Consider the following 24,075-nt stretch of genomic DNA (forward strand, 5'->3'; position numbering starts at 1 on the left):
GTTATATTAATTTACTTTTAACTCTGTGATTACCTTGTATCTAAGCCTCTTTTGACAGTCCCCTGATCACATGACTTTTTATTTATTATCTATTTACTTGCATTTTAGTGTTGTGCAGAACCCACAGGCGTGAGCACAATGTTCTCTATATGGACCACATTATCTAGCAGTCTCCTGTTGTGAAAAGCAAATAAAAAAGCATGTGATTAAGAGGCTGTCTATAGTGGCGTAGAAACAGGCAGACATTTAGAGGTTTAAATGTTATAAAGTATATTAATATAACTATGTTGGTTGTACAAAGTTGGGGAATGGGTAATAAAGGCGTTATCTAACTTTTTATACAATAACAATCTAAATGTTGACTGTCCCATTAAAAGGACATTTTAACTGCTGGAGTGTATTTAATTGTTTTATTAAATGCAATGGTAATATTTTTTCACCCGATATGCCTGAAGTATACAACCACTAAACGGTCATCTGGCCAAGAATTATCGGAAATCTTTGGTTTTGTATGGAACACAGTTGTTACCTTTGGGGGAAAAACTGGTTTGGAAGAAATTAAGTTGCTTTAAAAAAAAATTCATGGAGAAATACAAATTAGTTTTTTTTGTCTTCACTAAAAAAAATTTCTAAAATTGAGATAATCATTTCCAGTGCATTAACTGCAGGTAACAGTGAAAACTTGGGTCTTTAATCTATATGGTATAGTATATTATCACCAAGTAAATCCAGATCTTCACTGTAACTGTCTTTACCAGACTGAAAGGGAATGGAAACTCTGCCATTCAGGCTGATGAGTATTTGTGAAGGATCTAGAATTGCTTCCAGAAGTTTAATTTGGTGAGAAGTCAAGAAAAATACATATTTTGCATAGAAGAAAAAAGCTAAACCAAATCAAAGCATTAAAGTGGATGTTTCTCAATGGCTTCTAATGAGATGACTTTAGAGCTTAGAGGATATAGTATAATTTGTAAACAGAGTGAACTGTATCTACTAAAAACGAAGTCTAACATTCAACAAATGTGCTACAAACAGAAGAATATACATTAACTATATATGCTTTTTTTTCTAGACCTGTACATTACATCCAAATAGTGAAATAGACATTAAATAATTTTCAGTCTTCAAGACAGAACATTTTAATTGTATGTTAAAAAGTAAATAAAATTGTGTGTGTGTATATATATATATGCAGCCTACAGTAATGCCAAACATCTATACTTGGTAAAATGACATGAAACATTTTTTGTAAAGTTTGGCAGCTATAATATTTTGATTAAAGTGCTTAGTACTGTTGTTAAAGGGATAGAAGATTAAAATTAAACTTGCATGATTCAGATAGAGCTTGTAATTTTAAGACACTTTTAAATGTACTTCTATTTTCAAATGTGCTTTATTCTCTTGGTATCCCTTGTTGAAAACAAATACGGACATATCCCACACTAGTGAGAGCTAGCTGCTGATTGGTCCCTGCACACATTTGTCTCTTGTGATTGGCTAACTAGATGTGTTCATCTAGCTGCCAGTAGTGCAATGCTGTTCCTTCAGCAATGGATAATAAGAGAATGAAGGAAATTAGATAATAGAAGTAACTTTGAAAGATCTTTAAAATTGTATGTTATATCCAAATCATGAAATAAAATTTGTTCGTTTTTGTCCCTTTAAATATGTATGGAAACAACTCTATGCATTGCTGAATATTGCTTTGAAATAAAGCGTTATAGTTTAGAATATATGTAAAACATTGACCTTTAGTATCCTGTGTACATAAACGTTCACGTTTAATAGTAAGAAACTCAGAAGAAGAATAAAAGTCTAATCATTGACATTACACTAGAGACAAGGTATTTTTTAATGTTGGCACACAATAATTCAAACAATGTCAAAATGTTTTGTACAGAATACGAGTCTGTCTGCTGTCAGCGACTGGTTAATTTATAGCAGAGCATTGTCGTGTCAACTATTTATAAAAATTTAAAAACAAATTCCCCTTGATGCTGAAAAAGTCATTGCAAAGCAGCATTCTTTAGTTCTGTGAAACAGCTGCTGTCTTTACAAAAATTCAACAAGAGCTGGGGTTGGTATCAAATTCCTGCTGGAAATATTAGAGAAGGGGAAGATTCGGCCCTCAGTACATGTGCGACTCTTTGAGATTCAAAAGGCGGGAGCGAGGGGCACAGTCTGTGGCACTTCTGATAACTTCCATCCATCTGCAAAGAAAGAAGAGTTCTCCTGTAAATAGCTGGATCTTTGTCTAACACACCATATAATATACAAACATTTATATGTAATTCTGAGTTTCCAACTTCATTGTAAGGGTACCCTCTCCTCTTTTTGTATGGCTCAATGTATCCGCTACTGAAGAATTCAGATGTTTCCTCCCTTAATTTACAGACCAGTTCTCTCAGTATTTGTGGTTGTGTTGATTGGTGAAATATATCTTGTTAAAGACTTAATCATTTTTTAGAAGCATAGATTGTATTTCAATATTTTCAAAGTATGTCCATGGTTCTCTGAGTTAAAATGATGCTCTTTTGTGGGCTGTTATTTGAAAAGATTGGATATCCCTGTCGCAACAGAAAGAGAAGGCATGCTGCCTTTAATCGCATAAGAACAAGCCTTTTATAGCATAGGAACAAAGCATTAACCTATTCTTAGCCAGTGAAGGTTGCAATTCATTACAATGCAATGACCACAGCACACTCTTGTGGCCAAAAGGTGCAACATCACTCAGATAAAATAAAGGAAGCCTCTTTAAAAGAATTTAGTTTTAAGACGGGACTTAGGCTATTTTACCAGGTCCTCACCCTACTGGAGGCCTTAAAGGCACATTAAATACATCTTACTTATAATATTGAGGTTATTCACCTCCCTCTACTCATGGGTGATGCCATATTGAAATTTAGCTTCCACTGCATTCCAGTGCAGACATGGATTTACATAAGTATGACTCTCCTTCAGATATCTGCAGTGTAACCTAGGTTCCAAAAGGGTGGCACCAATAATTAGGGGGAGGTGCATGAAACCTATTTAGTGTTTAATATCCCTTAAAAGGACACTGAAGCCAAATTTTTTTCTTTTGTGATTCATAGAAAGAGCATGTGATTTTAAGCAACTTTCTAATTTACTCCTATTATCAAATTTTCTTCATTCTCTTGGTATGTTTATTTGAAAAGAAAGAATGTAAGTTTAGATGCCGGCCCATTTTTGGTGAACAACCTGGGTTGTCCTTGCTGATTGGACAGCACCAATAAACAGGTGCTGTCTATGGTTCTGAACCAACAATGTGCTGGCTCCTTAGCTTAAATGCCTTCTTTTTCAAATAAAGATAGCAAGAGAACAAAGAAAATTTGATAATAGAAGTAAAATAGAAAGTTGCTTAAAATGGCATGCTCTATCTGAATCATGAAAGAAAAAATTTGGGTTCAGTGTCCCTTTACATGTGGATACGCTTGACACTAAAATATGGTGCTGTCAGCACATTTCATTACAGGTCAAATTACTGCACAAACCTAGAGAGGGGTTGGTAATTGCTTTATACAGCTACTTATTTCTTACTGAGCAAAAGTACTGATAACATAACTTATTCTGTTGAAACTCTGATCAAATCTAATATTTTTATCATCATAATTTGTATACAATTAGAATTTATAACAATAAGAGTATTTAATTTGTTTCCATTTGAGACAAAATAACTTTCCCATAGCTCATAACTAGAAAATAAATTGTTTTTCAGTAGCGAAGAAAAAATAGAATGCCCCCCCCCCCAACATGTATCATAACACAAAGTTATCAGGGGTAAAACATTTAAATGAAAAACAAAAACAAAACAGAGGTATGTAACAGAAAACAAGGCCTAATTACTTGACAAAGTGCTCACTCAGGGTTATGCCTCTTTTAGACCAAATATGCCATTAGCAGGTGAATGTTTATGAGGTGCCGTAGTTTGTTCCCTTACCAGATAACTCTCCCATCTAACTGCAGACAAACATCCAGGCCCTAACATTGCTATTGAGGTGCAGCTAAATCCCACAAAGAACAAAAAGGACCAGATTGTCCCAGGATCATTTTGTGTTTTATTCTTTCACAGGAAACGTGTGGGCTTACAGTATCCTTTTGTAAGTGGTAAAATATAGACAAAAAGAAACTGCCTGCTAAATAGTGTGCATTTTAAGAAAATACACAAAGCCACAAAACCATCAATTTTACAACTGTTTTTGACAAATAAAATAATAACTGTAGTTAGTTGTATTCAACAACAAACACAAGATACACTTACATAAATAATAGGCTCATTTTGAGACTTTAAATCAGTGTTTTTCAACCAGTGTGCCGTGAGAGATCCTCAGTTGTGCCGCGGCAGACTGACAACAGTGCGGGGGTGTTTGTGAATGAATGTCAATATGTCATGTATAGTTTGTAGGAGGCATGGCATGACAGCACAGTACAGTGTGTATATATATATATATATATATATATATATACACACTGTATATATGTCCTGTATTAGGCTACAATATGTGATTTTGTAACATTTTGGGATGGTGGTGTGCCCCAGGATTTTTTAATGTAAAAATGTGTGCCACGGCAAAAAAAAGGTTGCAAATCACTGCTTTAAATCATGTTGTATTGACAGTTAATTCATGTTGCGTCACATTTATGGAGTTTGCTATTTACCTGTCAAACGTGTACTCATTTTCAGCCCTGAAATAGTAGACGTGAGATTTGAAGTGAAGTTTAAAGACATAATCTTTGTGAATATTCTCAGATTCGGAGGGAATAGTGAGTGAATACCCCAGCAAAGGCAGGCTGGCCAATGGATGGTTATCCTGAAAAAAGAAAGAAATGTACATAAAGCGCCTGTTTTATTAAACCTTGCAGGAAACAATATGAACATTCTATTCATACTTACTTAAAGGGACAGTAGACTCAAAATTAAAACCTTTCACGATTCAGACAGAGCAATTTTACACAACTTTCCAGTCTTCTACTTTTATCTAATTTTCTTTGTTCTCTTGGTATCCTTTGTTAAAGCGCATACATAGGTAGGCTCAGGAGCAGCAAAGCACTACTGGGAGTTGACTGGTGATTGCACATATTTGCCTCTTGTCATTGGTTCACCTAATGTGTTCAGTTAGCTTGCAGTAGTGCATTACCGCTCCTTCAATAAAGGATACAAAGAGAATGATACTTTATCTGAAAGAAAACAAAAAATTGGTTTCATGTCCCTTAACCCCTTCCCACTATTAGGACATTTCATGTCGTCCAAACTGTGCTGGGCTTTAGCACCATTAGGACGGCATGGAACGTCCGAGCCATTTGGCTGCACTGAAGCCATAGGCGCTTACTGAATGGGATCCCGGGCTGGAGGGAATGCTTAGCGTCATAGGCACTCCCCCCTGACACAATCCCATCATTGAAATCACCTGATTGCGTGATTTCAATTTTTGTATTATTTGCTTACATCAGAACTTTGTTCTGATGTAGACAAATAAGTATCGTCAGGAAAGGGTTAAGCTAAAATGATCTGCATGCATAAAACACACACACAGATTCAGGAGTGATTAAACGTCACAACTTTATTTATATTTAGATACTGACAGTTTATACTGATAATCCTTCCTAGAACCTCTATCAACTGTACGTATAACTTCATGAAACTGATCATTTTTTTACCTTGCCAAATAAATACAAATAATTTGTTGTGTGTAAGCACTTTGTCAAGCAGTGTTGTAAGTAAACATCAGTGTATGCTCATATCATACTGTATATTAATTGCTTATAGGTTTATAGTGAATGAGCTAGTAGCATCTAATCACACGTGCACCTTAGATTGTTTTTTGCTGCTGTTTGCACAGAGAAAAGAATCCCATCCAGTTTCTTATTCTAGGCTGAAACTATCTGATTTTCTTAGTTTAGATTAAATTCTGTAAGACAGCTGGTATGACTGTCCCCACCTTGTTTGTCATTATCACTGGCTCCAAAAAGTATTCACTGGCTTCTAAAAATAATACTCCTAATTTTACTCCTAATTTACAAAAAAAATTTCGAAAAGAATAACTGAACAATGGGTCGTGTGTGGGCCACTGCTGATTGGCTCGCTGTTTTAAAGGCAAAAGGTGATCACACCAAATATTGATTTGGCTTAGATTTTTCTTCTGTTCACTCACTTTGCATTTTGTTAATTTACATAGAAATAAGCATTTCTAGTTATGAAAGAATTCTTACTTTACAGCATATTTTGACACCTGCCTTTAACTTGTGCACAGTAGTGTATAACACACACTAGTTTGTGACATTTCCCCCAGTATAACTAATAGCATAATCATTACCTGGTGTGATTTGTAGAAGAATAAGCAAAAGTTTGTAAACACCACCCAAAGCTTTTGCCATCCATTGCTGTTCTTAAACTTTCTCAGTAGGTTTCCCGATAATTGATTCTGAAAATAGGAAAAAAAAAAAAAATGAGACATACAGAGGTGCTGGTTTTCAGTAAACTCATCATTTTCAGTGTAAGCTAGAAAACGTGAATATACCCAATGCCAAGTAATTAGCAAGCAGCCGGCCTTGTATGAGCACTGTGAAAATGTGATTATTGTGGAGGTTTAGTGTCTCTCTACACATCATGAGCATTATAGTATATTGCACTAACTTGTAATACGTACAGTGCATACAGAAAATGCTGATATACAATGTGCATATACTGCATGCTTATTTTGTATGCCAGCCTCTTGCAATGCAGCTCTTAAAAGGGACACTGAACCCAAATGTCGTCTTTAATGATTCAGATAGAGCAGGCACTTTTAAGCACCTTTCTAATTAACTCCTATTATCAATTTTAATTTGTTCTCGTTCGGTATCTATTTTTTTTTTAAAAGAAAAAAGAATGTAAGCTTATGAGCCAGGTCATTTTTGGTATAGTACATGGGTACTGCTGATTGGTGGCTAAATGTAGCCAACAATCAGCAAGCGCTATCCAGGGTCCTGAACCAAAAATGAGCCGGCTCCTAAGCCTACATTCTTGCTTTTTTAAATAAAGATACCAAGTGAACAAAGGAAAATGAATACTAGTAGTACATGAAGAAAACATTTGGGTTCAGTGTCCCTTTAATATAAATGATAAAACAGACACAGTTACCTTGTAATTAAAAGATTTTTACTGCAGTCTTGTGATTTCTGTTTCTTTATTTTGACTGCATTGACAACTTGGTTTGATGCAATTGTTTTTCAACAGCCAAACTCCATCCACCACTTGTCTAATTTGGAGGAGGCAATCTGGACTTGTGTCTGAAGTAGACAAAACTTGCCACCTTCATTATCTTAGCAACATAATAATAATAGTTTCTTTGTAGATTCTAATCCGATTCCCCCTGCTGAAGCCAATTAGGAAGAGAGATGTTCCAGATAGTGGGAGTGATTTTTAAGAGACTGTTCATTTATCAAATTTGTTTTGTTCTCTTTGTTGAAAAGCATACCCAGGTAGGCTCAGGATCAGCATTGCACTAATAGGAGCTAGCTGGTAATTGTTGGCTACACACATGTACCTTGTCATTGGCTCACCAAATATGTTCAGCTAGGTCCCATGCTGTTCTGTAGGGGAGTTTATGTCTTTTACTTCTTTGCAGGGGTTGGTGGACATTTATACATTAAAGGGATATGAAATCCAAATTTTCTCTGTCATGATTCAGATAGAGCATGCAATTTTAAACAACTTTCTAATTTACTCTTACATTTAGCCACCAATCAGCAAGCGCTACCCAGGGGCTGAATCAAAAAAGGGCCAGCTACAAAGCTTACATTCCTGTGTTTTCAAATAAAGATACCAAGAGAACGAAGAAAATTGATAATAGGAGTAAATTAGAAAGTTGCTTAAAATATAATGCTCTACCTGAATCATGAAAGAAAAAAAAATGGGTTTAGTATCCCTTTAATTAAAAAGATAAGGATATGGTAAGCTTAAACTGACAATTATGGAATAAAATAGTTTGAATCTATGTATTTCTAGCTGCTGCACTTTACCCACAATTTACACCATCAGCAATGATTAGCTTAATGTAAAAATTGTTTCCTTTTAAAAATCCACTCAATTATTTTGTAGCTTATGTTGCAGGCGGCCGTATTATTTGTTGTGTATACTTTACGCAATGAATAATTCCTGACATAATGAGGATTATCATAGGATCCTGTTTTTGTGGTAACACTCTCTGTTGTGTAGGTTGAACTCTATGGACTTCTGTCTTTTTTTCAATTTACTATGTTACTTTCTACTGTAATCTAATCCACACCATGATATACCACCACAATAAAGATCTGGGGATCTACAAGTAAAACTGTGCTGATTAGCTTTCATGTGGAAGAAAATCTTAATATTTCAGTTTAAGAAAATATGTTATGATATTTCAGTTTTTAATTGCTACAATTGACTTTTTTCAGCAACAAAAACCTGAGGTTACCCATTAATAGGTAAAAAAAAAAAAAAAGACGAATGTCTAGCAGTGCTGATATATTAGCTGTGAACTATTCAACATATTTGCTTAATTTTCAAATCAATAATTGAAAATGTGCAGTTATAGATTTTTATTTACTTTGAGCTTTACATTTTACTTTTGCATGAAAGCAGATAAAAGATTTCAGCTTTATTCGTAAAAAAAGCACTACATATAAGGGGATATGCTGCCCCCTAGTGATCACTGTATATACTACTCTTGTCTATTGTATTACCAGAATGCATGAAGATTAATTACTACTGCATCCATGGATGGTGCCAAACAAATTAAGAAATATGCAAAGTCCAACAGCGCCACATTTTGTATAGCGCCTTCCACTTGGTTACTGTACCTCCACTGCAAAACTGAAGTCTATCATTGAGACGCTAGTGTTTCGATGCCAACAAACATGGACTGTGGTGTTCCCTCGATGAGGTGACTGTTTTTCTAAAGATGAGCGAGAGGCACTCAGATCATCCTCAGACTCCTGGTCAGCGGGTCCATCCTCAGGGGACTCTGTGATATAAACAATACAGTGGGGAAGATAACATAATGAGAAATATATAAAGCAAAGGAACATAGTCATCCAGATAAGGCAAAGTCAAATACTGCTATAATTTTTCTCTCTCTACTCAGAATATGCAGATAACCCAGACACATTTACTGCATAGATCAAAAAACAAGACCCTGTTCATTGCAGCCATTGGACTATAATGTCATTTCAAATAACATTTATTATTGTTTTTTTGAAAATATACTTTGACAACATTCATTTATTAGAGCACATGAGAAATAAAAAGTTTGCCAGAAAATAAATAATGAAACTTTCTCTGAATTGGTTGTAAAATTAGTTTTGCAATAGTGTAAAAGAGAATAGTATTTTATTGTATAGAAATAGCAGAAGACTTACAGGAATATACAGCACTACGTACTGTTCACTGTATACTATTCATTCTGTGATATCAGCATAAAAGAAATCATTCATATATACATGACCATTTTAGACAGAGGATTTATAGTCAAATGAAATACATTTGCAGAGTAGATTATCTGAATTAGGAAGGGCTAAGACCTTACACAGTTCAGTTAATTATTGGTTCTATTTAAATAAATGTGCAATTAAAAAAGAAATCAGTATCTTCTCGCTGATTTTCTCAGTCTTGTGTAAAGGCTCTTTAATTTAATGTAATCAGCAATCTGTTTACTTACTGCCATCAGGGGGGCTACCAGCCAGGAGCTCGGGAACAGGACCACCGCTGTTTTCTGCCAGATCAATCGCCATCTGAATGTCCTCTTTCCACTTTTCCATTTCAGCATGAGAACTAGGATAAATACCATATTCACATTTATGCATAATAAACAAAGTAACCTTGAAAATCCAGCTACCTTAGGGAGGCAGTAAACACGTTGAGATTTTAATAAAATGTTTATTTATGCATAATGAAACTAATTTGCATTATATGGTCGTTATTTTTTCCCCTTTCATGTAATTTAGTTCTGAAAACTGAGCACCTTCTAATTCTCAGAACTTGGAATGCACCCTGACTTCATAAGGCTAAGTCTGCTACATATATGTCCCTGCAAAACAATACACTCTATACTAACTTTATGACGGTTATTTCAAAATAGCATGGATCATATTTTTTTTTGCTCTTATGCCAATTTTTATTACAGGACCATTAAATACAGTAGAATTGCATAACCAAGAAATGCATAGTAAAAAGACAATTTAATGGCACTTGCTCTGAATTTGAAATAAGCTTCTGATTTTTGAAATTCTGATAAATTTCAAATTTCTTCCATTTGCCGGCCCCCTGTATACTGTGACAGCCTTCAGCAAATCAAAGACAAACTGTGAACTCATTAGGAGCTAGTGCCTCAGAAAGTGTATAGATAAAAAGATTGCACAAAGTTTGATAATGTAAATTGGATTTTTTTAAATTTGTTTATTTCATGCTGTCTGAATTGTGAAAGGAAAATTTTCACCCTTTAAAATATTTTATCTTTTTCCACTCCACTGCTTGTATATAGGGAAAATATACTCACCAAGGGCCTGATTTGAAAAAACTTGCCAAAATGGAGAAATCATCAGCTTATTTTACTAAGCATCATATTGTAAAGAAAGTATATTTTATTAAAAGGGATACTAAACCCAATTTTTTTCTTTCATGATTCAGATTTTAAGCTACTTTGTAATTTACTCCTATTATATTTTTTTCTTTGTTCTCTTACTATCTTTATTTGAAAAGCAAGAATATAAGATTAGGAACTGGCCCATTTTTTTTTCATCACCTGGGTTGCGCTTGCTGAATGGCAGCTAAATGTAGCCACCAATCAGCAAGCACTATCCAGGGCTCTGAACCAAAAATGGGCAAGCTCCTTAGCTTAGATTCCTGCTTTTTCAAATAAAGATAGCAAGAGATAATAGGAGTAAATTAGAAAGTTGCTTAAAATTGCATGCTCTATCTAAATCATAAAAGAAAAAAATTTGGTTTAGTATCCCTTTAACACAAAAAATATTAGTGAACTCCCCTTAAAAGGGACAGTATACTCCAGAATGTTTATTGTTTAAAAATATATACAGTATAATCCCCCTTTATTATACATTCCCCAGTTCTGCATAACAAACACGGTTATATTAATATATTTTTTGCTTAAAATTGCATGCTCTATCTGAATCATAAAAGAAAAAAATTGGGTTTAGTATTCCATTTAACACAAAACATATTAGTTAACTCCCCTTAAAGTAACAGTATACTCCAGAATGTGTATTGTTTAAAAATAGATATAATCCCCCTTTATTATCCATTCCTCAGTTTTGCATAACAAACACGGTTATATTAATATATTTTTTACCTCTATGATTACCTTGTATCCAAGCCTCTGCAGACTGTCCCTTATTTCAGTTCTTTTGACAGACTTGCATTTTAGCTAATCAGTGCTGATTCAAACATAACTCCATGGGAGTGAGGAGCATGATATCTATATGGCACACATGAACTAGCACAGTCTAGCTGTAAAAAAACAGTAAAAATGCACTGAAATAAGAGGCGGCCTTCAAGGGCTTAGAAATTAGCATATGAGTCAACCTAGGTTTTGCTTTCAACTAATAATATCAAATGAACAACGAAAATTTGGTGATAAAAGTAAATTGGAAAGTTAAAATTGCATGCCCTATCATGAAAGTTTATTTTTGACTTAACTGACTCTTTAAAGGGATATTAAACACTAAATACATGTTATAAGCATAAAACATGAGTTTACTCCCTCTAGTGATGGGTGCTGCCATGTTGAAATCTTTCTTTCACTACATTCCAGTGCTAACCTGTTTGCACACTCTCCTTCAGATACCTGCAATGGGTTCCATAATGGCAGCACCAATGATTAGAAGGAGGTGCATGAAATGTGTTTAGTGTCCCTTTAATGAGATACACAGTTTCCAAAATAAAGTTTGCCTTTAAAACAATCCCTTGTAATACTGACAAGGCATCTTCTAGAAGCTTGAAAGACAAGAGAGCTTTAGAATATTAGGTCCTAAGTCTCAAATGTCACCTTACAGTAGTGCACAAGCAAAATTTACATCTGGCATATGAGTAATCACATCACAGATAACCAGGTATATGCCATTCAAGCGGTGTATCCCTGTATTATTATCATCATCAGCTATTTGTAGAGAGCTACTGCTATAACTTAGCAAAACTGTGAAAAGTGTGCACGGATAGGTATATATTATATCCCTGATAAAAAAAACTCTCAATGATTTATCCATAAAAAAAGCTCAGATATGAATAGTGAATTTTGTAGAAAGTCATGATAATTTTTTTTTACAATAAAATAGAACACACCACATTTTTTTAATTAAATGACCCTTTAAAGGGCCATGATACCCAAATGTTTAAACACTTGAAAGTGATGCAGTATAGCTGTAAAAAGCTGACTAGAAAATATTACCTGAACATCTCTATGTAAAAAAGAAAGATATTTTACCTCAAAAGTTTCTCAGTAGCCACCTCCCATTGTAAAGGATTTCTAAGCAGCATATTAGTATGTCTGTCCTGGGACAGCTTAGGGGATGAGCCTTGTGCACTCTCATATTATTTCCCTATTCAGCTTACTATGAAATCTCATGAGAGTTAAGTGAAATCTCATGAGATCACAGTAAAAGAGTTCATGACCTCAGCACTGCTGATGCTTATTGGCTGCTGTTCATTTCTTCATTTTTTTTTTTTTTTTTTACCTGCAGCTGGGAGCAGCTGAGTATAACTTTTTACACAGAACTTACTCTGCTGAGCTAAGGAGGTTGTGAGGTAAAATATCTTCCTTTTTTACATAGAGATGCTCAGGTGATATTTTCCTGTCATCTTTTTACAATTATACTGCATCAGTTTCAAGTGATTTAGCATATGAGTATTATGTCCCTTTAAGTATGACGTGCTGTTGCATATAGTGTTTTTGTGAAATCATTCCTGTGCTTTACAGAGATTATAGCTCAGCTTTTGCTAGTAGGGTTTCGGTTTTATCTCCTGCAATTCAATATGCTGAAGCGGTTAATAAAGAATCATGAGAGCTAACAGTTTTTTTCAGAGAAAGAAATACAGAAGTTGCCATTATGTGAAGCCCCAGGGTGTTAGCTAAAGAGGAAATGGAATGATGCTCTACATTACAGAAAAGGCAGTTAGGTGTCATCTGTGCACACAGAAAAAAATCATCAAAAATGACACCGGAATTGACTGTGCACTGGCAAACGCATTACCTGGCTGCGACTATTATAGCTTGGTTCTGACTTCGTAATGTCAGGCAGTGCGGTACACCCCATTCCTTTTCACTTTCTTCTATCTAGAATTGGGGAAAAAAGAAAATTGTGCACAACACATATGTATTTACTTAGTGAATGAAATAACTGTTAGGGTAATTTTCAACACAATTGAAATTTTTTTTATGGATTTTTCCACAGTAAGAGCCCCAATCATAAAAATACAGAAAAAACAAACAAACAATCATTCTCATATATATATATGTTCCCAAGCAAGTACAGGATTAGCTAGACCATTTCATATTTTCTTTATAATTTCATATACTTTGCTACAAATATTCAATTGTATGCATGTAATGAAGTGTAAACTTTTGTATAGTTTTTATATCTTCCCCTGTACGCTATAAAGTGTAGCTCAGGCTAATGAATAAATAGCGAAACTGTACGCTACAATGCTCTAGAGAATAACAAGGGGTTACTGCAGCATGCTTGCCATTATTCTGAAGCTGAAGTGTTTTGGAACCCAGCCTGGCATCCGCCCCATTTCAGGGGATTTCTGGTTTGTTGCTGGTCTCTCTGTCTGAGACGACTAAACATCCCCCACAGTAAACAAGGTGAGGCTCGTCTGAAGAGGCCCTGCCAGCTCAATACTTGCAGTTATCACCAAGAGAGGGAAATCAAGAGATTTGTTTAACCTACTGCTCCTCAAATCAGAACAGAACGAAAAATTGCATAAAAAATACTCACTGTCATATTGTAAAGGGGGAGTTGTCCGTGCACTTTAAACTGATTGGACGACGTTAGTCCTCTGCTTGTATACAACAAAACATCATTAAACTGCAAGAAAGAGATGCACAGATTTATACTTAGCACAGTGTTGTTGGTACTGCACTGTAATATTACTTCTGTACATGAGACTAGTAATAATAACAATCATAAATGTAACTCTTAGAAGACGAGCTGCTTTGCTATAACAAACTCAGGAGACACAATGTGGCCCTCCAATGCTTTTCGTGTTGCAGGTTCGCCCCACATGATGATGGTCGTGTCTCAGCAATGGAAATTTTTAGCCCTCTTTAACACTATGTGCTATACAACTGTCAGTTATAGCAAACTACTCCTTACCCCATATGCATCACACCTATCTCATTCGTGCAGCTGACAGTTGGGAAGAACACTATAATATTCTTTGAATAGAATAATATAGTGTATGTGTATCTATCTATGCTTATAGTTCTGTGTTTATATAGAGAGCTACCAAAAACACACAACAGTATCTCTCTCTCTCTATAATGCTACTTATTGTCTTAAAATCACTGAGCCATGGCCTGTTGTGGGAAGGCAGGCTGCAGCAATTAGCAAGGGGTTTTGTTATCTTTTTAGAAAAATAATCAGTTCCACAGTGAAGCGCGGCTACGGAGGATACATAATGAAGTTGGCTACCACAGTAAATGTATTACAACTCATTATATTGTTATATTCCAGTTGTAATTACACATCTTGGCACTAACTACAACACCTGTAAAATAAAGACAACGTTAGATAATCAGAATAAATGCACACACTTCCATCCTGAAAATAATGAACTTAGCTTACCAAAAAGAACAGGCGCTGTTGTAAGCCTTTCCCAGACAACTTGCTTAAACTGCCCAGTCTAATGAACTCCTGGAATTAAGATAACAAGCGTTAAACTCAGAGATCATTTATTCTCAAACATGTTAGCTGCACGCTACAGTTCAATGAGAAAAAGCAATCATGACACGCGCATTCATTTCAGCTTAACAACAACTCAGAAATGTAATCTTTACAAACATAAGTTTGCCTCACAACATTCTCTAATATAATTCCTAGACTGGGTTTTGAAGAGGTGAGGTTTAAATGTGAATTGGGGGTTTTGAGTGATATGTGCATAGGGGAGAGGGAATTTTAGGAGAGTTGTGCACCGGGTTCAATGTTCACAGACACAGCACTTTGCCTCTTCTGTTTAGACTGCTGGGGACAGGAAGCTCTCCTGCAGGTAGGACTGCAAAACACTTGGTTAAAAAGGTACAGGAAACACTTTAAGATTGTAATATAAAATAATTATATTTGTTTAGTAACAATATTTATAGCATAATTTAATTATTTATTTTGCCCGCTTTCCTGTAATTTAACTATAAAAAATGTGAACACTGAAGAATTCCTAAACCTAACTCTGCTACATATCCGTCCCCAATTGGTTTTAATAGAGGTGGATCAGATGAGGAACTTCAAAACAAGAGTTTTGCAAATAAAATGACAGATTATAAATGATTATTCCAGTGACAAGTCTGGATAGGCTCCTCCAGATAAGGCAAGTGGTAGGATGAGTTTGGCCATTGAGAAACAGATCAAACAAACAAAAAAAAAAGGCGTTGAGGTATTGAGAATATTTTCACACTTGATTGGTACATTATTTGTAAGAATGCAAACAAGTATTGTATTTAGAAGGTGTTTTATGTCCCTACATACTAATCTACACTACAAAATGTGATTATTCATGTGCAGACATTTAATAATATTGCGCACTCTTTAAGGCCTTACTGCGTAGTTATTAGGGCACACTAGAACTATTGGTACAAATGCAGGTCATAGCGTAATTACTACCCTATTAGATGCCCATTCACCTCATCTTAACAGCTCCATCTAGAACATCTTTAACCTCCTGTCAGTCATAGAAAACCACACAAAATGGGATAAATGATAATGAAAGTCTAAACAAATAAACCTAACTCCCATAGAACTAAAATGCCCTTGCTCCTCACATCACACCTTGAGTAGTGCAACTTCGGCCTTACTGACCCTACCGCTTGTTTGTAGCGCTATGCACCATGAATGCCCTTGTCAGACTCCTAACTTATCTTTATCTGCGGCATCTTTCTGTTACTCCATTCATTTTGTTCTTAACATACAAAGGCTTTAGCAACAGAGCCGTCATATTTATCCGTAGTGATCTGAAAATATTCTGACACCTAATCTCTTTGCTCTGGCCAAGACTTACATCTCTCTCTAACTCCTCCCAGTCTACAGGACTTGTCATTGATTGCAACTAAACGGTTCATAAAACCACGTTTGTTCAGAGATGCATATAACTACTCTAATGAATGTCTCTGTTTTTCCCTTCTGTTACTTCACTTTAGCTAGACCGAGCATTCTACTGTGTGTTTTTCTATATTATAATAATGTAATGAAACAACAGTCAATACATTTTATCATACACAGAAATAATTATACAGTCGCAAGTAATTTAGTGCAAAAATATAAAATCTATATAACAACCATCTCTTACCCTTCCTGGGGTTGCCAGATTGTCAATGCCCGTCACATCTTTCCTAAGCTCATGTAGCTTCTGGAAATTTGCCATCTTTATCATTGTGCCGTGAAGTTGAGCTACCAGTTCAGAGATCTCTGCCAAAGCAGCTTATAAAAAGAAAATCAGAAGAAGAATATTGATGTCATTTGCTGCAACTATTACACCACAGTTATCTATGAATACATTATTTTTATTCAAAGTGTTTAGTGATTTAGGAGAAGGATTTTGAGTTCTAAAAAAATAAAAAAATAAAAGTAGAGCTCCCTCAAAAACAAAAACGGACATTACCCTAGTTAAAAAGGATGATTTTCCTGGAGCGATTGTTAAGTAATCAATGACTCCAGACTACTCTTAAGAAGCCATACAGAAGTATGCCCACAGGCCGAAATATGTAAATGAGATGACTCTGGAGTCATTCACTGGCTGTTTATGCTTGTGAAGTAATCAGTAATCTGCTAATCATTCTGAAGTCATCACCCAGAATGTTTTACCTTAGCTGATGAGTTTACAGCCTGATGATGTGCAAATGACTTCTAAAGTAGTTTGATGATTATCAAACGACTCCACGATGGTCTCTAAAGTAATTCTGTTAGCCTTGTGTAGAAAAAGTAAAAATCGGAACGGATGTCTACACTGATTACAGTAGACTGACAAACAGTACTGGGTTAAAATGATTACATTGTCTATACATCTCCTGAAAATTAAATGCTCAACATTAGGGAAATACTAAACAATATGTCCCATATCAGGGAATACTTTTTATGTGAAGCAAGAAAAGTGTGTGAAAATTAGTAGACCTACTGTAAGTCAGAGGTTTAACCAGAGTAATTATGAATAAAGTATAATAAAATTATTTTAGTGAGATCATTTGCAATTAGAGCTTGTTTAAATTTTAAAGCTTATTCTTAAAGGGATACTAAACACAAATTTGTTCCTTCATGATTTAGATATAGCATGCAATTTTAAGCAACTTTCTCATTTACTCCTATGATCAAATTTTCTTTGTTCTCTTGATATCTTTATTTGAAAAAGCAGGAATGTAAGCTTAAGAGCCGGCCCATTTTTGTTCAGCACCTGGGTAGCGTTTGCTGATTTCCAGTTGTTGAACCAAAAATGGGCAGGGTCCTAACCTTACATTCCTGTTTTTTCAAATAAAGATACCAAATGAACGAAGAGAAATTGATAACAGGAGTAAATTAGAAAGTTGCTTAAAATTGCATGCTCTATCTGAATCATGTTTGTTAATTTAAGAGGCTTTTAACAGGTCGGATTTTAGGATATCTTTATTAGAGTATAAATTATATAAAGTTCAGTCACTTTGTTTAACTCACCTTTGTGCTCCTACATAAATATCTTAAAAAGCTGATCTATTAGTGGGTTCTGAGTACTGGAAATAAATGATAATGTAATATGTAAAATGTATTATTTTAAATTCAAATGAGATTCATGGCTTTAAATGCTCACTGATTACAGTTTTGAAATGTGTTTACCCTATAACCCACTGAATTAATATTTCTACAACCACAACCTGAATCAAAATTGTGAACCTCTACTTGTACAGAATAATAGAGGGAGGTCAAAGAGTTTAAAGGGACAGTGTACACCAATTTTCATATAACGGCATGTAATAGACACTACTATAAAAAAGAATATGCACAGATACTGATCTAAAAATCCAATATAAAACCTTTCAAAAATGTACTTAGAAGGTCCCAGTTTAGCACAGTTGATGAGGTTAGGCTGGGACATCCATTGAAAGGGGCTGGGAAAGAAGAAATAGTAGACACTTTCCCCCTCCCTGCATATGGAAAGACCCATTACATAAACAATAGCAGCACAAATCTGTAGACCTGGGTCTACATCTGATACTTTGGGGCTTGGTTAGGAGTGTGAAAATCAGCAAGTTTTTAAAAAAATAAGCAAAACTATACATTGTTACAAAAGCACTCTCAGAGGGGCTATATAAATGGATCATCTTCAAAACATTTATGCAAAGAAATATTTAGTGTACAATGTCCCTTTAAGTTGAGACCATTAGGGGGCCTTAGAAGTCAGTAATTATCTGGTTTTATTAAACTTCCATTATCAAAAATGATATGCAGTGGTGGGATTCAGCCTATCCTCGCCAGTTCGTAAGAACCTGTTCCTAAAATTTAGAAATTGTATAGAATTTGTTCCTAATATTTAGAAACAGTGTAGGTTCTGCTTTATAGAGAAGTTAGAGAACCTGTTGCTAAAATGTTAGAATCCCACCACTGGTTATTTGCATGTACATATTATAACCAAATTAACCATTTGTATTTGTCAAATATGATTGGATAACAGCATTTTTCTTTTGTTTGTAGTTAGTCCCTCTCATTACCTCTGGAATCCCTGAAATCCACATGATTGGGAGAGTAATGTTTGCACAGCCTTTCCATAACCTGCTTGTAGTGCATTAATCGGTGTAAAGGTTGAAGAAGAAAGGAATTTAGGGGCAAATAGCAGACCTTCTCTTGCTCAAAGTCTCTGCATAGAATCTCCAATTTGCGTGAGTTTTTTATTGCCTTTTCAAGCTCCATTAATACTTCATAATGTTTCTGTAGATTATTGGTGAGTTGCTGAAAAATAAAAAACTAAATAAATATTTGCGCATAAATATGTACTAAATTATAAATTCAGCTTCATAAAAAATGATTCTGAGTTAGTATTATAATATAGGATCTCATTTGTTATGTACAGTACCTCCCTTTGCTTACATCAACAGCAGCATTTTCTAACTTACCTGCACTCCTCTCTCAAATGAGTCACATTCTATATATCTTATGCGGTCGTGAAGCTGCTGAGAGCCATAGTACTCTTAGCCTTAATATACTTCCTATATAATACTGCAGAGGAATTGTAGTATCTTGAGGTGTGTCTAACTGTGTTTTAGGATATTCTGATACATTTTGCAGTATCATGTACAGTATGCTACCTGCAAGCTTTGTATCCAAGTACAAAGTGTCTAAAATAGCAAACAGCCTTGTCAGCATCCTGCTACTCAAGTACTGGATAAGGCCAGAGCATACCAGGAAACCCATCATATGCCATATTATTTAGGTTAGTGTGGGTCTCGCTTGCTGCCTTTCATGCACCAAGAACGCACTGGTACAACACTCAAACTACCTGGCTGTAATGCCAGCCTTACAGATTCTCACGTGCAGTAGTGTAAGTTGCATAAGGCTGTATGCCATTTGTAGGAAGAGCCAAGACTACATAAAAAGGTTTAAACTGGTAGGGTGGTGCAGGAGGCAAGCAAACAGTCTGAGGTCTAATGGGCATAGAGCTAGCAATAAAGGTCTTTCTAAAGGCATGCAACTAGTTAAAGCTCTGGATGCGTGTGGCACGCATCTAGCATGAGGTCTTTCTAAAGGCATGCAACTAGTTAAAGCTCTGGATGCGTGTGGCACGCATCTAGCATGAGGTCTTTCTAAAGGCATGCAACTAGTTAAAGCTCTGGATGCGTGTGGCACGCATCTAGCATGAGGTCTTTCTAAAGGCATGTAACTAGTTAAAGCTCTGGATGCGTGTGGCACACATCTAGCATTAGGTCTTTCTAAAGGCATGCAACTGGTTTAAGGACACGCATCTAGTATGAGGTCTTTCTAAAGGCATGCAACTAGTTAAAGCTCTGGATGCGTGTGGCACTCATCTAGCATGAGGTCATTCTAAAGGCATGCAACTGGTTCAAGGACACGCATCTAGTATGAAGCCTTTCTAAAGGCATTCAACTAGTTAAAGCTCTGGATGTGTGTGGCACGCATCTAGCATGAGGTCTTTCTAAAGGCATGCAACTGGTTTAAGCTCTGGATGCATGTGGCACACATCTAGCATGAGGTCTTTCTAAAGGCATGCAACTGGTTTAAGCTCTGGATGCATGTGGCACACATCTAGCATGAGGTCTTTCTAAAAGGCATGCAACTGGTTTAAGGGCACACATCTAGCATGAGGTCTTTCTAAAGGCATGCAACTGGTTTAAGCTCTGGATGCATGCGGCACGCATCTAGCATGAGGTCTTTCTAAAGGCATGCAACTGGTTTAAGGACACGCATCTAGCATGAGGTCTTTCTAAAGGCATGCAACTAGTTAAAGCTCTGTATGCGTGTGGCACACATCTAGCATGAGGTCTTTCTAAAGGCATGCAACTGGTTTAAGCTCTGGATGCATGTGGCACACATCTAGCATGAGGTCTTTCTAAAAGGCAGGCAACTGGTTTAAGGGCACACATCTAGCATGAGGTCTTTCTAAAGGCATGCAACTGGTTTAAGCTCTGGATGCGTGTGGCACACATCTAGCATGAGGTCTTTCTAAAGGCATGCAACTGGTTAAAGCTCTGGATGCGTGTGGCACACATCTAGCATGAGGTCTTTCTAAAGACATGCAACTGGTTTAAGCTCTGGATGCATGTGGCACACATCTAGCATGAGGTCTTTCTAAAAGGCAGGCAACTGGTTTAAGGGCACACATCTAGCATGAGGTCTTTCTAAAGGCATGCAACTGGTTTAAGCTCTGGATGCATGTGGCACGCATCTAGCATGAGGTCTTTCTAAAGGCATGCAACTGGTTAAAGGGCATGCATCTAGCATGAGGTCTTTGCACTAAGCTTGCATAAAGAGGATGCATTGGGTATACATCTAGTCTGTCTTCTAGACATGTTGCTGGGGGATGCATCTTGTACAGACACTTGGTATATAGAGTGTATAAAGCAATATAGGGGCCCTGTATGGTATAAACTTAACATGAGGTCTCGGGATACAGCTGGCATAAAAAGATTTTTGCCAGTATGCATTTATTCGAAGTCTGAACAAGTAGCTGATATAAAGGGGTCACTTGGGTTATGCATTCATCTACATGTCTCTGTATGAAGTGGTTAATGGGGTGCATTTGATCTGAAGTCTGGGGGAGGAACAACACAATTCTTGGACTGACGCTTCTACTCAGTTTCTCCACTGGTTGTGGTCAAAATGTGTACTAGCTTTATTTTCTTTTTTTCTATCAAAGTACTGAAATTTTAATTTAATATATTGTATGCTACTTTAGGGCAATCGTGCTTCGTCATTTTAGCAGAGAGGAGCAACCTGGAAAACATTGAGGGTTATTTACCATTTGGCATCACTAAAAAAAAGCAAACCCCACTATTTAAATTAACAAAGCGCCATTTGGAGTAAAATGTTATCTAATTTACCATTTAACAATGAATAGGCCATTAACTATCACCATGTTAATGATCCGTGATAAAATCCATCTTGTGCTCAAGTGATCAATCCAATTTAATTTTCTATGTTTTTGCAATGTGATATTTTTATTTTCATCTGTTTTAGGGACAGATATAGTCTGTTCAGCGAGATCAAAATAACAGCAGTACATTTTACAAATGCCACATATTCAAGACCTGCAGAGTATAGCTAATTAATTTAGAATGTTTCCCTGAGGCTTTATCGCAGGTCTGATATTTCAATAATTAGCCTGGTTTTATTTCTACCCATTTGCCTTGATGCTTCAAAGCACAGCAGCCGTGAAATAAAGGTCATTAGCTTCATGCTTTGATTTATTTTGATCTTTTAACAATTCCCTAGTAATAAAAACAAAGATGGACTAAAATTCCTAAAACATTGGCTGTAAACGTACTCTGTTTTATCTTCAAAATAATTATTTTGCTTAAAGGGACACTGAACCAAATTTATTTCTTTCATGATTCAGATATAAAATGCAATTTTAACCAACTTTCTAATTTACTCCTATTGTCAATTTGTTTGTTCTCTTGCTATCTTTATTTGAAAAAGAAGGAATCTAAGCTTTTTTTATTCAGAACTCTGGACCCCAGAGACAGAACTTTTTTTCACTTTCTGCGATGAGATTTTTTTTGTGAAAATTTTTCTGCAGGTCATTTTTAAATAAAATAAAATTGTAAATTTGTCAGTTACACTAAAGCACCAGATCAATTGCAATGTGTTGGTTAACTGGAGAATAAAGCAATATTTAAAGTTGTATAATCTAGTGCAGTAGTTGAAAATTGAATTACAAATTAGCTGCAGACAAAAAAAGTAATTGTAAAATGTCTTTTGAATTAATTTGTTTCCTTTTCTCTTAGTCTAATATAGAAATGTAGTAATAAAAAAGGTGCATTGCTCATACGAACATCTTACATTCAGAGGAAAACAGTTTTGCAGACTGTGAAAAGCTAGGGAACGAGCTTGCAAAAATCTCAGAGCCAGATAACAATCAATGCACTGCTGCTTTGCAGCACTACTGCATATTTGACTGTTGTCTTCAAACAGCACATTGCTCTGGATGCACTGTGTTAAGGAAAACTTATACAATGCAGCCATAGAACAGCTCTGTTTAAAAAGAACAGCCTAATGTGGAGCAGCACTGAAAAGTTAAAGTGCAAACAGTTCCTGTTCTTTCTGCAGACATGCTGCATTTTCTGCGATGACATCTCAGATCACTCTATGTTCTGCCTTGGGGCTCTGGACAGCACTTTTTTATTGGTGGATGAGTTTATCCACCAATCAGCAAGAACAACCTAGGTTGTTCACCAAAAATTGGCTGGCATCTAAACTTACATTCTTGCATTTCAAATAAAGATACCAAGAGAATGAAGAAAATTTGATAATAGGAGTAAATTAGAATGTTGCTTAAAATGTAATGCTCTATCTGAATCACAAAAGAAAAAAATTGGGTTCAGTATCCCTTTAATTTTTACTTTTTTCCTTTGTTGCAATGTTTAAACCTCATTTATTATAATTATTAATTTGGAAAAAAAAGTTGCTTTATATAGCCAAAAAACACACTTTACAGCGACATAAAATCTTTATTTTTTAATACAGTATGAACATACAGCATTTACTGAACAAGTATGTTTATTAATAAAGTTTTCCTGAACCTTCCTCCACAGATAGGTTTCATAATTATATAATTTACCTAGAATATTAGGTTTACAAATTAATATAATGTTGAAAATGAGGTAGCTGTAATTGGGTACATACATATATTAAAGGGATATTCCAGACAAAATTGGAATTCACATGGATGCATGTTTTGAATAGAATCATTTCTATAATAAACATGTATTAAAAATATTCTTCTTATAAAAGCTACAGCTATTTCAAAAATGTATTTAAAGGGACATTCAGGTCAAAACTGAAATGCACTTATATGAATTACATCTTTGAATAGAAACATATTTGCAATATATTTGTATTAGCTAAAATGCTTCTTGTAAAAGTTATCACTGTTTTAGTGTTAGCATTTTTCTCTGCACGTGCATGTGAAGCATAGCTAGATATTCTCAGTGCACCAGCATGTTACATACTGCAGCTGCTCAGAGCGCCAGTGGGGCTTGTACCATGTCAGCAACAAATTGAGTCATTACTAATTGGAACAAGCACCTTAGGCTCTCTAAGCAAGTGCTGTGTTTAAAATGCTGGTGCACGGTGCATATTTAAATACACTTTTGAACAAATACTTGACTAAAATTACCC

At 35.5% G+C, this 24,075-nt stretch overlaps 1 protein-coding gene across 1 annotated transcript in view; it reads right to left on the minus strand.

Moving 5' to 3' along the window:
* Positions 1 to 1,833: 1,833 nt before the first annotated feature.
* The window catches only part of FARP1 (FERM, ARH/RhoGEF and pleckstrin domain protein 1), a 637,651-nt gene continuing 615,409 nt past the window's right edge, over positions 1,834 to 24,075 (minus strand). Inside the window, exons 18-27 of the mRNA XM_053707824.1 lie at positions 18,933 to 19,170; positions 16,547 to 16,677; positions 14,836 to 14,904; positions 13,987 to 14,076; positions 13,240 to 13,322; positions 9,696 to 9,808; positions 8,839 to 9,002; positions 6,333 to 6,440; positions 4,678 to 4,829; positions 1,834 to 2,210 (exon numbers count right to left, since the gene is read on the minus strand). Of these exons, the coding sequence (XP_053563799.1) occupies positions 2,129 to 2,210; positions 4,678 to 4,829; positions 6,333 to 6,440; positions 8,839 to 9,002; positions 9,696 to 9,808; positions 13,240 to 13,322; positions 13,987 to 14,076; positions 14,836 to 14,904; positions 16,547 to 16,677; positions 18,933 to 19,170 (1,230 nt within the window). The 3' untranslated portion in view covers positions 1,834 to 2,128. The remainder of the gene's footprint in view (positions 2,211 to 4,677; positions 4,830 to 6,332; positions 6,441 to 8,838; positions 9,003 to 9,695; positions 9,809 to 13,239; positions 13,323 to 13,986; positions 14,077 to 14,835; positions 14,905 to 16,546; positions 16,678 to 18,932; positions 19,171 to 24,075) is intronic.

Source organism: Bombina bombina, chromosome 3, assembly GCF_027579735.1.
Source record: "Bombina bombina isolate aBomBom1 chromosome 3, aBomBom1.pri, whole genome shotgun sequence".
NCBI classification, from domain to species: Eukaryota; Metazoa; Chordata; class Amphibia; order Anura; family Bombinatoridae; genus Bombina; species Bombina bombina.